The sequence below is a fragment of the Aquarana catesbeiana genome, linkage group LG02, assembly GCF_042186555.1.
Source record: "Aquarana catesbeiana isolate 2022-GZ linkage group LG02, ASM4218655v1, whole genome shotgun sequence".
Taxonomy (NCBI): Eukaryota; Metazoa; Chordata; class Amphibia; order Anura; family Ranidae; genus Aquarana; species Aquarana catesbeiana.
The window spans coordinates 331,016,146-331,034,059 of record NC_133325.1 but is presented as its reverse complement, the minus strand read 5'-3'; the positions used below and the strand labels follow the sequence as shown (position 1 = coordinate 331,034,059).

Here is a 17,914-nt window from a genome sequence, read left to right as displayed (position 1 = left end):
AATTTGGAAATAAAGATCTTCTTCTTCACTTGATTGAGTGCACTTCTCTTTTGAAGTGTTTGACATTTGCAACAAGCTTCAACATTAAATTGTGTCTGAGAAATATGCTTTAATAAAACAGGTGTGCATTATCCCTAACCTAATGAGTCCCTCATTTCTAACTTGTGTCTGATGGCTGCAACCAAATAATTGTGTTCCAACAACTGCGAACAAAATAAAATAAAAAATGTTGGCTGCGCCTATCAATGTTTTTAAACCAAAACCTTACTTTCAAACCACAAAACTGCTTTCATTATTCAGTGATAAACTTTCTTGTGATAAACAATTGTGCAAGATCATCCGACAGGACAGCAGCTCCCATACAGTATGCTCCCGTATGTTCCACAAACAGTATTCTGTCCCCCAACTCCTGCCCCGTTCGGATGATCTTTTAAAGCGCACTGTTTCAAGTTTTAATGTAAGTGGATATTATGCAATAAATGTGAAACCTTTATATACTACACAATGGGAGTGTTTTTTTTTGTATACTGAGGGGATGTGGAGGAAAGTAAGTCCATACAAAGCCAGCTCAATGAGGAGAGAGGAGAGGGGAAGGAGATTGAACAGCTTAGGAGCCTGGAATTAACCCCAGCAGGGGAAGGCGGTTTTAGACCTGGAAACAGGTATAAACTGGAGGTGAGCGCAGTGGTGAAAGGTGGTGGGAGTCTCTGCACAATTATATTAACTGAAATCCACAAGGATGAAGGTGGAAAAACTGCGGGATATGAGAAGGACATTTAAAGGGAAAAATATCTGAAAGAAGAAAAGCACTACTATTTGAACTATAGTCATCTCGGACTGTCACATTTATTTTATTGTACACGAGAAAGTTAGTAACTGAATAATGAAAGCAATTTTGTGGTTTGAAAGTAAGGTTTTGGTTTATAAAAATAATTGGATTGCACACAGATTGGCGCAGCCAATATTTGTGATTTTAACAAGAAATATGCTTGTTCAATGGTAATGAAAGTCTTCAAATACGTTTAACAAAGTTGTCAAATTTTGTTGACACAACCCTTCGAAGTAGCCCTACAGCCAAAGCTTTGCAGGATCTGCAACTGGCTATTTATCATTTAAGGCCCAAGCTATAAAATGATCATGGCCAATCTAATGACAACTTTGAAAACTTAAAAGAGTAAAAGATAAATGTCCACAGAAGGGGGGACCCCGATGTTGCCAACATCCAAATATTATAGAAAAGGGATTGAGAGAGTGAACTAGGCTCTCTCAAAAAAGGCAGACTCTGTGGGCACAATTCAAGGCAGTATATAAGAAAAAAATAGTATCTTTATTACAAAATAGTTAAAACCACACACATGTTAAAATCATAGACAACACCCTTTACTAGACAACAAGTCAGCCAATATCCAGTTACAGACATGGAGGCATGGATCCTTTCATATAGATTAGTAGAAAGTCCATCAATGTGTATAAAAAGTGTAGATTGGTATCAAAAAGTTAGACTCATGAACTCCTCCATGCTTGCTTGTCAACGCATTTTGCAAAGAATTGCTTCCTGAGGACATACTGGGTGGGTGCTAATTGACCTTAAAGATGAGATATTGGGTGGAACCAAACACAGTGAAGGGGACTAAAAAGGTCTTCCCACACTAACTGAAACCCAAATACTGAATGTGTCCGATTCATATACAGGACACCTGGACCAACGAGGATTAACCTTTCAAGGTATCCAATATATCTGGCAACTTAATCACAGATAGAATGGCACTAAAACAGAGCCTGATAGAAGGAATGAGTAAATAAACCATGGATTTCCAATTAAGGGTATCATATATGGTAAACACATCCCTTAAAGTGGTTGTAAACCCCCCCCAAAAAAACCTGCAAAACAATTGCATACTAGCTCATTATGTATTACTTACCTTAGATCGAAGCCCCCGCAGCAGTCCTCGTTCACCGCTCCGGCGACATTGCTCCCGAAGTTATTTCCAGGTATTGCGGGCTCTGGTGCTGCATGCGGGTGCCGCTGGTAATGGCACAGTCTAACTGAAGCAACGGCGCGTACGTGCTATTGTATCAGTTTGCTTCAGTGTGCATGTGCCGATGACGTTGGCACATGCAAAAACAGGGGATATCTCCTAAACTGTTTAGGTTTAGGAAATGTCCAGGGTAGCTACAGGTAAGCCTTATTATAGGCTTACCTGTAGCAAAAAGTGTGTTGTAAGGGTTTACAACCACTTTAAGACCGGGACTTATCCCTTTAAAAAGTAAAGAATTCTTGGATAGAGCTTGCCAGCCACTCAATAACATTTAAGACACCTTGGGAGCTCACAAATGGAGCTACAGCCCAACACTCGATAGGCACCAGCATAGGTGTCCGGCCGGCAGGGACAACTATGCTGGATTGATTCCTGGGTCTAGATATCCTAGGTACCTCTATCCTATCGGGTGTTGGGCCGCCTTTTTTTGAGAGAGCCTAGTTCACTCTTTCAATCCTTTTTTTCTAAAAGATAAATGTGTTTTTTATTTATTTTGTTTTTTCCTTACCAGACACCTGGAGCTATAGACCTTTACTATCTAGACTCTTTTTTGTTGAATAATCATACTGGCTATTTTTACTTAGACTGACAGCTACTACTTTACAAAGTTCCCTCTAGAGACAAACAAATCATTGTTTTTCTCCAAATATTACTTAATGGATGAACATTACTTTTCATACTGCATTTTATGCTTTTATCAGCTCATTTATTTTCCTATTCTCTTCCTTGTGCAAAATTTGTTTTTATTTAGGGGCCCTTAATATTATAAATAACAAGTTACTACTTGGGAGCCATAATATGAAGAAAGGAAAGAGTTCAACCATTCTGTTACAATGATGTGTGCTTCCATGGCACAAATTATGGCATTTAAGCTTAGCATAATGTCTTACTTGTCAGAAATTCCACAACAGTAAAGCAAACAATACATAGATTGTCTAATATGCTTTCACAGTAAACTATACAGGTTTGCTGATCACATCTTCTTTGTGACAATGATCTGTTAACTGACATTATGTCATGCTATTTATAGTTGTAATACTTACATGCATCCCTTACTGAGGGAAATGCACAGTCGATGAATTCATTATGATCGTTTGCAGGATACTTTTGTAAAAAACATTATGGATAATAAGGCACTTTCTTGCACAGTGTTCCTTCACTTAGAAGGAATTACAAAATTGTTTTCTTAGGGACGGAGCCATGATGTATGAAAAGATGATTGTGTTTGCACTCTTTAAATAACATAAATATTGAGTTAATTACAGGTGATTGTCAACAGTGTGATCTTAGCTATAATACAATGTATATGACTATTTTGAAATGAGATCTGAAAAACCAGTCAAAAGGTATGAAGTAAAAACAAAAAAATGCAAAAATTGAACAAATACTATTCTCTAAGAAACAATCACATATAAAGTGTGAGGGCTTGTTAGTCATACCAAACTAAGAAACCAGTGTAGCTCTAAAAATATATTTCTTCCACACAATGTCAACAGTGTTTTAGTCAAACTTACTCATTTCAAAAAGTTGAGGTCCTGTCATATTTTGGCTCCCCACCTAGTGTATGAAGCCATTAACATGCAAATTTAGTATCTGTCAAAATGTTGTTGTTTTTTTTTTGGGGGGGGGGTAGAACCTCTGCCTGCATTTTGTTGCTGGCTGTATCCTGCTTAGAAGATTCACCATTTTTGCTCCTGGTAACCATTATGTTTGTGGGAAATTACACATTTTTGAGTTGTTACAACAAGAGGGACAAAGGGGAAAACTTTCAATGATTACATTTGTTCTGGTGACAGCTTTCCAAGAAGGGGATTTCCTCACTTTGGAGCGATTTCCTCTTACTTCCAGTTGTGTCTACAGAACAGGAAGTAAAGCACAGCCTTGCCAAAAAAAAATAGACTCATAACCCATCCAACAAATATGTTCCTATCAAGTCTTGTTGTTATTATAATAAGACTATATTGCAATTTAAAAAATGACACTTTAGTTTTTATTATGCTGGATCATTGTTCTTGTCTCTTGTTACAGTTATGCACGTGCATAAAGGCAGCAAGCAAAAATGCTGTTTTTTATTTTCCTTGCATGTCCCCCTCATATCTACAGCGACTGCACTTCCAAGAGCACTTCCAAGTGCACTTGTAGTGCACAGTGGATTTGCCTTTAGTAAATAAACCCCTCTGTGTTGTAATAATAAAAACTGTAGTGTGTGCATTGAAGGTTAACTCCACTTTCGTGGAGAAAAAAATAGCAAATAAAGGAAAAATAATATAGAGCATATACCATATTTATCGGTGTATAACACGCGCCGGCGTATAATATGCACCCCAAGTTTAGGAGGGAATTTTAGGGAAATAAACTTTTAGAAGGGAAATTTAAGGAAAAACCTTACATTTAAATGCCCATCAATGCAGCCTTATCAGTGTCCATCTGCAGCCTTATCAGTGTCATTTGCAGCCTTGTCAGTGTCATTTGCAGCCTTGTCAGTGTCATCTGCAGCCTTGTCAGTGTCATTTGCAGCCTTGTCAGTGTAGCCTTGTCAGTGCAGCCTTGCAGTGTAGCCTTGTCAGTGCAGACTTGTCATTGCAGCCTTTTCATTGCAGTCTTCCAGTTTAAAAATGGCATCGGGTCCTCTCGGCCGCTCTCGGGTCCTCTCCGCGGCTCTCGGGTCCTCTCAGCCGCTTTCGGGTCCTCTCTGCGGCACTCAGGTCCTCTCAGCAGCTCTCGGGTCCTCTCGCAGTCCCGAGCGGAGCCGGGAGTAGCCGATTGTACACAGCTCGGCTCTGCTCACAGTCACGCCCAGTCCCTGTGTTATGTCCATCATAGGGCGTGACTGGGCGTGACTGTGAGCCGAGCTGAGCTGAGTACACTTGGCTATGTATCTCGGCGGCTCGATCCTTTGCTCAAAATCAGTGGGGGATCGGCGGGAGATCGGCGGGGGATCGGCGTATAACACGCACCCACGATTTTCCCCCGATTTTAAGGGGAAAAAAGTTTGTGTTATACGCCGATAAATACGGTAATTGGGACACAAGTCATGCTGTAATTGAATGTTATTAAAAATGATCTTTCCTTTTCAATCTGCAGCTGCTGTAATTTTCTGAGAATGCATTGCAATATGGCTACATGGAGTTGTTCTGTACACAGAATGTGTACTGACCACTCCCCAGAAACATAATTTTCTGTTTGTGTAATTGGCTCACCAATTTTTCCAGAAGTCTGCCTAAGATACAAGTCAAATTTTAAGGCATCCCCTGCAACAAAAATGTCATTTTTGGAGAGATACTTTCAATAGGAACACGCTTTCCTCATTAGTGCTCTGCAGCTGGACAGCTGACAGTTAATTATGAAACCACTCCCATTAGACCCACTCAGTACAGAGGCACAGAGAAACACAGAGGGATTTCTTCAGAATAACAAAAGGTAGGAATCTGCAAAAAAGGTTGTTATAATCATTGCAATGTACATAGATCACCCAGAGAGGAATGTTTTTTTTTCTCAACAAAAGTGGAGTTATGCTTTAATAAATAGTTTTAGAAAGTATCTCCAAATTCAAACACTTATTGCAGGCGGTTCCTGGAATTTCATTTTTAGATCAGTACAGACTTCTGGGAGAAGCAATAAGCCAACTACACAGCAGGAAATACAATTTCTAGTGGTGTTCTATACACATAACATGCAGAGAATGCCGCCAGGTTGCTGTATAGCAAGAAAGCTATATCACAGCAGCTGCAGTTCCAAAATAGAAAGATCATTTTAATAACAAGCAATTATAAAATGGCTTGTACAGCAATAATATATATTTTTGCAGGCTGAGTGCCAGGCTATAAGGCCACCCTTTTTTCCTGCCTGAGCTCAATGCTAAAAACACACCTTTACAAGTTATACAAGTACAAATTGTATTTAAAAGGGTGCAGTTAGAATTGAAAGAAAAATATTTGTTTTTTTTTTAAGTGGCAGTTTTGCCCTCCTCCAGAAACCTGTACAGAATGTTAGGTAACAGACCTGATTCAGTCAGAACACAGTTTAACCTCCATGGGGAATTTACAGCCTGACACTGAGCTGACATTTCTACTCTGACAGAGAGGAAATACAAGTGACTAACAGCACACACCATCCTGGCGAGTTAGGGCTGAGCTATTATAATAACTTAAAGGGAAATCTACTTACATGGGGAAAAAATAGCAAATAAAGAAAAAATAATGTAGCAAGTACAATTGCGATACAAGTCATACTCTAACTGAATGTTAAATTATCTTTCCTTTTCAATCTGCAACCACTCTAATTTTCTATAAAGGCAAAGCAATATGGATACATGGAGTTGTTCTATACACAGAATGTGTACTGACCACTCCCCAGAAACATCATTTCCTGCTTGTGTGATTGGCTTGCCAATTTTCCCAGAAGTCTGCCTAAGATACAAGTCAGATTTCAGGCATCCCCTGCAACAAAAATGTCATTTTTGGTGAGATATTTCCAATAGGAACACGTCTAAAGGGATGCAGGCCCAGCAGCTTTCCTCATTAGTGCCCTGCAGCTGCCACAGCTGACTGATAATTATGAAACCCCTCCCATTAGACCCACTAAGCACAGAGACACAGATAAAATCACAGGGATTTCTTCAGAACAACAAAAGGTAGGAATCTGCAACAAAGGTTGTTATAATCCTTGCAATGTACATAGATCACCCAGGGTGGATTTTTTTTTCTCAACAAAAGTGGAGTTACGCTTTAAGAGTAACAATTCAGATTCCTCTTTGTGCTTGTTCTTAACTAATTTCTTTCAAAACCTCCTGATGCCAGACAGTTCAGTAACAAAATTATCATGAAATTATATGGGCATTTGCCCTATTTTGAGCATGTTTACCTGTAACATCCTCTCATGTTTAGACATCCAAAAGCTGCTGGGTGCCCCCAGGGCTACTGTTAGAAATCTCAGGGCCCCATAAAGCCTACCTGACAGGGCCCCCCTGAAAATATCAAACCAATATTTTCACTAAAAATACACTAAAATAATTATTAGCGGACACACACATAGCATAACTTAAAAAAATTTGGATAAATCTAAAAGATAAAATTGTATTGGTTTAATAAAGTTCTGTGTGTGAACACAGTTTACTATGCTTCAGTGAGGAATGAACACAGTACCGATCACTCACCGTGTTCATTCAAAAAAGGAAGGGGATGGTAAATTACATATTTACCGGCCCTTTCACCAGCTCTTCATTCTAAACATCCCCCCACCCCCATGTGGCGGCAGCAGCTGGTGGGAGAGGGAAGTTGGTAGCTTGGGGGGGCACATGGCAGGGAGAATCAGATTTAGGTAGGACAGGGAGGATGATCTGTGTGGCAGGGTTGCAATTACAGGAGCAATGCCCTGGGTCTCCCCCTGCAGCAGCTGAAAGAAGGCTGCTGCAGGGGGAGACCCAGGGCATTGTTCCTGTAATTGCATCCCCACCACACAGATCATCCTCCTTGTCCTACCCACATCTGATTCCCACTGCTTCCCCAACCCCCTGTGTGCCTGGGCCCCAATTATCAGCAGCCCTGGCTGACCCCATCTTGGATGTGTTGTAATCAGCCACAGCAGACTCAGAGCTGTCACTGTTTAGTATTATTTATAAAGCAAATAGTGCAGCGCTAAATAAAGAAAGACATGTGATGAACATGCACAAAATTATTCCAAAAACTAAGTAAATTCATAGAAGTGAAATTTCATAGAAATGTCCATGAGCAAGCTGTGCAATCGCATCTAAGCATTTAAGATCGAGAAGTCCGTCAAATTGTGAAAGTAATAAAGGTATAATAAAGTAAGTGTCACCAGTCAAAAATCACAACAGCGCTTACCAGAGGACGTGTAACCCCCTAATAAGAGTGGGATATTGCGCTTTGTTTAAAATAACCAAGCAGGGGATCCGGACCTCTTAGATATCCTCGTCTGTCACTGGATAATATGCGCCATAGAGATGAATGGATAAATTCGAGGAAACAAAGCCCTCTGAATGTAACTCCCCTACAGGGCTGATCACGAGTCACCAGATATGAAACAGAAGGGTAATAGACATGGCATGATATTGTATAAACAATTTATTGATAAAATAAGAGTAACGCTCACATAAGTAGCTTAAAAACAAGCATATTGTTATGAATGACCATTCTTCAAGGGAGCAGGATGGCCGACCATCAATCGCGCATGCTTAGTAGCGTGTGTGCGTAACTTCACCCTACACGTTTTGTCATACATGACGTCAGGGGCACCTGATGATGTCACACATGACGAAAGGGCGGAGTTACGCACACACACTCCCACACATGCATGATTGATGGTCGGCCAACTTGCTCCCTGGAAGAATGATCATTCAAAACAATATGCTTGTTTTTAAGCTACTTATGTGAGTGTTACTCTAATTTTATCAATACATTTTTTATACGATTTCATGTCGATTACCCTTCTATTTCATGTCTGGTGACTCATGATCATCCCTGTGGGGGAGTTATATTCAGAGGGCTTTGCTCCTTTGCATTTATCTATTCATCTCTATGGTGCATATTATCCAGTGACAGGCAAGGATATCTAAGAGGTCCGGATCTCCTGCTTGATTATTTTAAACAAAGCGCAATAGACCACTCTTATTAGGGGGTGATACGTCCTCTGGTAAGTGCGGTTGTGATTTTTGGCTGGTGACACCCTATCGTACCTTCAATACTTTCACGGCTTGAGGGACTTCCCTATCCTGATTGCTTTTATGTGATTGCACAGATTGCTCATGGACATTTCTATGGAATTTCACTTCTATGAATTTACTTGGTTTTTGAAATAATTTTGTGCCTGATCATCACATGTCTTTCTTTATTTAGTGCTGCACTATTTGCTTTATATATTTTATATGTCAAGTGTCTAGACATTGTGCACAGCTGTTGTTTTATTCAATGTATATTAATGTTATTTGTTTTACCGTTTGCGCAGATATACACTTTTACTCTTTACTATTCACCATTCACTCATCCCCCTCAGTAGCTACATGAAAGTTCATGTAAAGAGGTAAGGGGAGGTTCTGAGGAGCTTTGCTAGCATATAAACTAATTTTCATACTCCTAGAAGAGGAGAGGCTATGATTTGCAAGGAGGAAAGTGGCTGTGCTAGGAAATTGAATCATCAACTTTCATTGACACAAAAAATGTTCATGAAAAGGAAAAACTCTGCAAGTAAGCATTGCTTTTCTGTGGTTTTACCTGCATTTTTTAGGTTTGTGACAAGGTCTCTCTAAATATGTGTTGGTTCATAAAGGGTTGAGATCGCAAATACTACATTTTATAGTTTAAAGGTATTTATTATGTTTAATGTACAGCATTACATGGAAATGTGTGCTTTCATTATGTTTAAGATTATCTCAGTCTCACACACAAATAAATCATGCATGTAAAGAAGAGCTTATTGATACGCAGTTATCTTGCTGTGATGGCTTGACATGTGGTCTTTACTGATAAACATATCCTATAGCACAGAAGCATCTTTTATAGCCACAACCATTGGTGTAAATGTTGTGGAAACTATGAGGTTGATTTACTAAAACTTTAGCACTCAGAATCTGGTTTAGCTGTGCATGGTAGCCAGTCAGGTTCTAACTTCATTTTGTTCAATTAAGGTTTGACAAAAAAAAACTGGAAGCTGATTGGTTTCTATGCAGAGCTGCACCAGATTTTGCACTCTCCGGTTTTAGTAAATCAACCCCCATGCTTGCTAACTAAATGTACACATTATTTACAATTTAAAAAAAAACAGCACAATTCACTTTGATGTGTATATTATACTTGAATAAAATTAATCTGCATAACTGCACATTACTTAAGCTATTTTTTGTATCTGTGAAATCTGTTTTCATAATACAACAAATAATTAGTCATTTTTAGTATTCAGATGGTGATTTCTTCTAATCTTTTAAACTGTTGCAGTTTTTAGGCTGGGATGTTAATATTATTATTTAGCACTGTGTGCAATTGTTTTGTTTTTTTTTTGTTTTTTATTATTTTATTTATACCTTGTGAGACTATATTCTGTATTCTATATTTAGTCCTATTACAGTTCTGTAATAAAAATTGTATTTGTTAAGGACCTTGGAAAAATAATTTTACATAAGAAATATTCTAACCCTGGGTTTAATTATGTTAGTTTTTGTTACATATAGTGTTGCATGTGCGTGTTAATGAACTAAACAGAGAGATTGAAAAAATATTTATGAAAAATTATTCACAGTTTGTAGCTAAACAGGTTAATACACTGTTGAAATACATATATGCGCACATTAAGAATTTTAATTCTGTTTAGCCACTCTGTGATTCACACATTCATGACACACAAATTACCTTATGTCCTCCTTCTGATAGTGAACACAATTGCAATGTGAAACACATGCTGGCAATGTCAGTCCAGGGCACCTGGGGACTTGGGGAAATGAGAGTAGAGGGCAACCTTTTCGTGATGGAGAGTGGATGCTGCTTACTGTGATTGGCTGAGATTAAGCAGGCTTATACTTAGCACAGTTTCATTATCTTTTTTTCAGTAGCAGATTAGTCAACCATACCTGCATCCCACTGTTAATGTTCATGTTACAAGACTGACAGAGAGTGTCCCAATGGATCCAAAGCCTGACAGAGACCGTTCACATGTTACAAAAGAATGTTATAAAATATAGTAGATAGTTAGGGACTGCTCACATGCTACGGCAGACTTTACAGATTGATCACTGGTTACATTGAATATTAATAGGCTGCAAAAGACAGCTTGCATATAACTTAAAGTGAACCTGTGACCAGATATTCCACAGTACGCATTAAGAAAAAAAAATTTCAATGCAAGCCCTCATTTATCCCTGTAGCTATAGGCAATTTGGAGAAATTATTTATCAGATTTCTCCTATCTCCTTTCTCATTTACTTTCTATGGAGAGAAGAATCTTGCCAGCCTGCTAATCAGTTTCTAAACTGTTAAAAGCTGGCTGAAACCAACTTTATGAATCATTCACATGACCATAAAAAGTGCATTTACATAATTTTTTTATTTACTGATCTGAGTGCAGCTGCGTTGTTTTCAAAGGAGTCATTCACACAGGTAAGTAAACATGCACTGCGTTCGGATCCATGACACAAAATCCAAAAATCTGCATTTGAGGACATACATATATATATATATTCCAGATGCAGGTTTTGAAAAAGAAAAAAAAAAAAAAAAACAGGACAATTTTATGTATTTACTGATCATTACACCGGAACTTTTGTATTAGAAAAAAATGTACAAAATAAGCTTAGAAAAATGGTATGTCCATCTGAATGTAACCTTGAGCCGGCCATACATGGATCGAAATGTAGCGGGTTCAACCTGGACCAGATGAAGTTGGATCCATGTATGGGCACCCTGGTTGTACACAAGTCAATCCATCCATCTACTTGTGTACAACCAGCCTGTGGGTTTTTTCCCCAAATGACTAGTCCCACTGGCTATACACTGGCAACACCAATCATTGTGTTCTGCTGACAGGGAAGGCTCCCTGCACTCCCCGCTGGCAAAACACACTGAGGGAGGTATTCCCCCATCAACTCTGACTGTTTTGATGGGGGAATTGAGCAATTTTCTTTCCTTCCACTCAGTGGCAAAGCTAGACACTCTTTCACCCGGGGCAAAGAATCAGTTTAGCGCCCCCCCCATTCCGGCGACAAAGTCAGTCAGTGCCCTGGACGAAGATGCCAAACTGCCAAAAAATTTCTAAACAGGCCCCTGATGCCTGATTTTTGAGACACAGATAGGTACTGGGAACAGATTCCCCATTCCCTTTCTCTGCAGCCTCGGCTGCATGGGACAGTGAATGAATGAGAAGCACCCTGTGCTGAGCGGCTTCCTGTTCATTCACAAACAGAAGCGTAGTAAACACAACTGCATTCATTCAGAAAAGGAAGGGCCTGGTAAATGACCTATTTACAGGCCTCTTTACCTACTCTCAAGAGAAAAATGAAACTACTACAGGGAGATAATTATCATACTGAATGGCAACTTGCAAAATTTGTGCATGGTCTAAGGCAGAGGTCGGTGTCAGTAGGGCAGTGGATGTGTCAGTAGGGCAGAGGTTGGTGTTAGTACTGCAGTGAACAGTAGCAATAGAGCAGAAGTTGGTGTCAGTAGGGCAGTGGACAGTTTTCTGGCAGGGGCGTGCTAGCGTGGGCACCGGTGACACTTGCCTTGCATCTCTTGTGGGGTGCCCAGGGTCCCACTTGCCACAATGGTGCTCTTTATGGCATCTCTTTGATTTGAGGAGGGGGGTAGGTGGACATGTGCTAGTGGGTGATTTGGAAGAGAAGAGGACTTGTGTTAAGAGGGGAGAGACAAATCTGATCCCCCCTTCTAGCACAAGTCCTCTCCCCTTCCAAATTACCCTCTAGCAATGTCCTCTTACCCCCCCAAATCAGTCCTGGCAACATTAAACTGTATTACCTGCCCTTGCACTCCCTCACCTCACTTTCCTGGTCACCAAGTCCCCCTCCCCTGCAAGGCTCCATTAAACCTCTTATAGTCAGACCTCAGATCATTACAAATGCAGAGTGCTGTCTCTCCTCCCTGACTCCTTCTCCTGTCTTCTCATGTGTACATGAAATGTCAGAGCCGAGGAGGAGGCGGCTTCAGTCTGCTATACAGTGAGTGCTTATACATGCAGCTGCCAGGGAGAGAAATTAAGGCTGCCATAGAAAGATGGATTTGCAGCAATTTGGACCTCGGAAGTGATGCAGGGCAGGTGTGACTGGTGCTCGTGCTAGTGCACCCATGTCAGGCAACTTGTTCCGGCACTTGGCTCCTGAACTGGGCTCCAGGAGGTGTGGACCACCTGTATTTTCCTTCTGTAGCAGGTGAATGCAGGTTGTAGAGGAGGAGAAACCAGCATTCAGCTGCTGCAGGAGGAAAATATAGGTAATCGGTTCTAATAAATGCCACCCCTCCTGTCCAGTGTTGCAGAGAGGCACCACGGGAGCATAAGTGGGGTTACCATTGCAACCCCTGACGCTATGCCCATGGATAGTGGCTTCTCCAGCATTCAGCATTTCAGCAGTGTAAAGCCCCTTTCACATGAGCGGATCGATCAGGTCCGCCTGTCAGTTTTTTCCACCTTACATGGCTGAAAGTGTGAACTGTTGTAAAATCTCTTAGTAATGATTTACTATTGGTGGTGTGATAGAAAGGTGTCTCCTTTCACTGGGGGTCAATAGAAAGAATGATCCCTTTCAGACAGCTAAAAGAGCATTGGTGTTAAGAACTACTTATTTCAGAGTCAAGAGCATAGGCTCTCCCGGTATCACATTGCAGATTTTGAGTGATAGCAGCCCTGGAATCACAGTATGCAGGTGCCATGAAATGAGGGATCACTATGCCACTGCTTAACCCCCCTGGCGGTATTCCCGAGTCTGGCTCGGGGTGGATTTTCAATACCAAAAGCGGTATCCCGGAGCCAGACACAGGATTACATCGCAGGATCCAGGAAGAGTTTACTTACCTTGTCCCCTGGATCCTGCGATGTCTCCCCGCTGTGATCGGCGAGCCGCCATGTCTCGTTCGATTCACAGTGCCGAGCTCCGTTCCCTGCGAGCGTTGCGACGCACGGGGACGGAGTTCGCGGCAAATTTAAAAAGTAAAACACACAGTATAGATACAGTATACTGTAATCTTACATATTACAGTGCTGTATCAAATAATTACACATCCCCTTTGTCCCTAGTGGTTTGTCCAGTGTCCTGCATGCAGTTTTATATTATAAAAACTGTTCTTTCTGCCTGGAAACTGGAGATTGTTCATAGCAACCAAAACTGTCTCTTTACATCAAAAGTGGCTTTAGACCAGCTAGAAAACAGCAATAATAAATTCAAATCACTTGCAGAATTGAGCGATAGTGATTTGTGGTGAAATCCGTCACCAAACACTAAAAGTAACAAAAGCGACAATTCTGCAACTGAGCAAATTTCAGTGTTTTTGATTTGATTACATTATTGAATAATTTTTATTATTATTATATTATTATTTGTTATAATTATTTATAGTTATTTATTATATTATAATTTTTTATTTAGTTTTTCAAACTTTATCATACCCGGGATGTCTACTAGACTCTTGCTTGGACAGATTTAAGTGAATTCCTAAGAATTACAGGCCTATAATATAAAATGCCAAATTTCTGTGCAAAATAATGGTACCGCTTTCAGGACCTAAAATCTGAAATAATCATACCGCCAGGGAGGTTAAGAAACTCCTAGCAACCTCTGAAGGAATCTTAGAAGTCCATAGAAACCTTTTGGAGAAAGGCTGGTATATGGGACTTTTATACAAACCAGATTTTTTTTAAATTGTTTAGCTTGTTTTTGTTACTACCATGTTTTTGTTACCTATTGTAAATGTCAGTGACCTAGTTTCTTGTAGAAACAGCTTTGCAGATAAGAGGAACATCTTGCAGCATCCAGGAGACTTCCATGTTCAGCAGGATGTCTTGTGTGATCACCTGGTCCCCAGCTATCAGTGGAGTGGTGTTATAGCACACACATGCAGAGAATCGATACCTGAATTTGGGCTCAGCTATTGGTGGGCATCTATGTTCGCTGGATGCCCTACTATCAGTGGGTGACAGTTGAGTGTGCCCAGCGTGGATACTCGAATAATCAACATGTCCCAAGCTATCAGTGGGTTGGTGTCACAGATATGTATGGCACACACGTGCAGAGGACTGCTACCTGGATTTGGTCATCAACGGGCATCTATATTGTCTGGATGCTCTGCTATTAGTGGTTGGCATTAAAGTGTGCCCAGCGTGAATACAGCAGCTGCATTCCTGCCTCTGGGATCCAGGTCACCGAGCATGTGCATCAATTGCCCTTTGGAAGTTGTCTAGGATTCCACTTTCCAACTAAATTTTTCTGTTTTATTTGATGCATTTTTTTCTTAATAATTCTAATCTCACTCTTATCAAGTTTCTTGAAATACTTGAATTATTTCTTGTGCACCTAAACTACTAAAAACTGTTTTATCGCAAGCACACTGAGCATTTGCTGAACTCCTTTAAATGCCTTTTCTCCTAGCAGGAGAAAAGCTGGTTAGAAAATGCGGTAAAAACCACATTTTGCACACGTGTTTATGCATGTTTGGTGTTCATGTATTGTATGACCAGAATATTCATTTATTCTGGCCGTTAGAGTGCAATAACATGCGTGAACACACCTAAATACTTATAGGGCAAACGCACAATTGTACACATTTTTTCTGAACAAACACTCTTCTCCTTGAATGTGCTGGATATGTTCTTTATTTATTTTTTCCAGCCTGTAAACCCTCCTCTTCTAAATGTCTGTAAAGGTGCATTTACAGTCTGAAAAAATAAATACCAAACTCATGTAAAAGCAGCACTTTTTCTGTCCAGTGTACATGAGACCAAAAATCAATTCCTGTGATCTGATGCAAGAGGCTTACAGTTGATCTAGTTTTAAATGATAAGATTGAGGGCAAAAAAACAGCCTTACCTTCAGTCTTACACAGGTGTACAGACTCCTCTCCTGTACTGAAATTACTTACTCTATATTCACTGCACATTGTGAAGTTCCTACAGCATTCATTAAAAGCTGCAGTTAGTCAAATTCAGGCCGCCTAATTTCCTGAAATGATAACATCAGGTATCATTTAGTCCATTCTTCCTGGCTGTCCTTGACCCACCATTTCATTTAATGGGTTTCAGTTTTTTTTAAACATGGTAGCTCAGCATCACATGTGGGGTTACCTAGGGAATGTAAATGCAGTGTTTCTAGGAATTGCCACTCCTCCAGGTTGACATTCATCTATCAACGCATTTTGAAATTTGCATTACTCGCTGCTTGCATCTGGGCTGAAGGCTCTTTAGAGGAGTATTGAGGCAGGGTACTATGATGTGTGTTCAGGAAGCTATATACATCACCCTTCTGGCCCCTCTAATCAGCCTTGTTCTGCCTTCACTGCATAGAGAAACACAAAGACCCAAGAATCAGGACACTGGGGTTAATTTACTAAAACTGGAGAGTGCAAAATCTGGTGCAGCTGTGCATGGTAGCCAATCAGCTTCTAACTTCAGACTTCAGCTTGTTCATTTAAGGTTTGCCAAAAAAACATGGACGCTGATTGGTTTCTCTGCAGAGCTGCACCAGATTATGCACTCTCCATGTTTTAGTAAATCAACACCACTGTGTCTAAAGTAAGTTATGTAATGAAAAAAAGTTGGATTAAAAAGTGTACTTAGCTTCTTGATGAGGGAGAAAGGAGAAACCAGAGAAGACAAAATATAAACAGATTAACATTCAACTTTAAAGTTCCCTCTTCTGCATATACCTACCTTTCCTAATCTCTCCCTCAACCGTATTTACCTGCCAGATCCCCAGTATTTGCAAGTTTATGGAAGGATGTGACCCTTCTATTCCTGTTGAGTGGAGGAAGGGTGGTGGCCCTTAGCTCTGTGTAAGTTTAGGTCTAGAAAAAAAAATATTTACATGGGGTTTTTACTTGTTTCTTCAGAAGGCAAAAGTGTGAAAGTGGGGAAGTGGGGAAGTGGGGAAAGGGAAATGCAAGAAAAGTATCAATAACTGAGAGGAGTGTGCTTAATTCTGGTTTACATTATTACATACTGTATCATGATTTTCTCTAAATTGATGCTGTTGAAACATATGTAGTTGGTTGCAACTTTACCTTTGCTCACTTTCTATACTTTTTAAAGAGACTGGTAACTAAAAACGGTTACATCCATGGGAAAATATATTGTAACTGATCATCTTCAAGCAGAGAGCTTGTAGAGAGGTAATCTAAACACCAAAGTATGTTTAAGGACTTTCTGCCCACCTTTATTCATCAGAAAATACAACCAAAACAAGAGGTTCCTTTGCTGGGGTAATAATCACAATCCAAAATCCAACAAAAGTTATTTAGCCTCCTGGCTAGTAGTGAGACCACATTGGGTCTACTCAGGCCTGCAGACATCTATCTATCTATCTATCTATCTATCTATCTATCTATCTATCTATCTATCTATCTATCTATCTATCTATCTATCTATCTATCTATCTTTTTCTCCTAGAATGATCATAGATGGATTAATATATGTACTGTCCTATTTCTCTCCAAATATACTGTATTTTAGGCATTGATTGATTAAATTGCTATGAAATGATGAGCTACTGTTTCCTGGAGCTTTGTTTAAACATTTACTTTGTTGTTATTCTCAGGACGTTTGACAGATCGCTAGAGAAGTGGATGAAACTGCAGGATGACATGAATAACCTCAACCAGTGGCTAACTGAAGCAGAGACAATTCTTTCTGAGTCCCAAGGTGATCCAAGGGATACTGAGAAACTGAGACAGAAGCAACAGAGGATAAAGGTAGGAAAAGCACTGTTTCTCTTATATTCCAATTAACAGAAATTGAGTTAAAATTACTTGATATACCAATGTGTGTTGATTTGCAAATGCGTTTTTATATTTCTTGTTTACCTCAGAAATCTTTGTTGTTTCAGACTTCATTAGTAAATTGTGAGGCTTGGTTTCAGCTTCTTCAATTTGTAGTTTGGCTTTGCTAAGGTTGAGATGAAAAACTGATAACGAAAAGCAGTTTGCTATTTTATAGATTTACATTTGTTTCTCAGTATTAATATAATGTGTGATTGTTTACAGTAACAGCAACTTCATATGTCAATTAGGTAGCGTAAAGGCAACAAAGAATGGTGACATTTTAGCTATTGTGTTGGTTGACTTCTCTATGCAAACGGTTTTCCTTAAGTGAGGACAAGCAAAGTGAGCAACCTTCAGAGAACAGAACTGTCAGCAACAAACCAGGAAATAAGA

At 39.8% G+C, this 17,914-nt stretch overlaps 1 protein-coding gene across 1 annotated transcript in view; it reads left to right on the top strand.

The window, feature by feature from the left end:
• The window catches only part of DMD (dystrophin), a 3,507,873-nt gene that overhangs the window by 1,647,211 nt on the left and 1,842,748 nt on the right, over positions 1-17,914 (top strand). Inside the window, exon 43 of the mRNA XM_073614841.1 lies at positions 17,299-17,452. Coding sequence (XP_073470942.1) covers positions 17,299-17,452 — 154 coding nt within the window. The remainder of the gene's footprint in view (positions 1-17,298; positions 17,453-17,914) is intronic.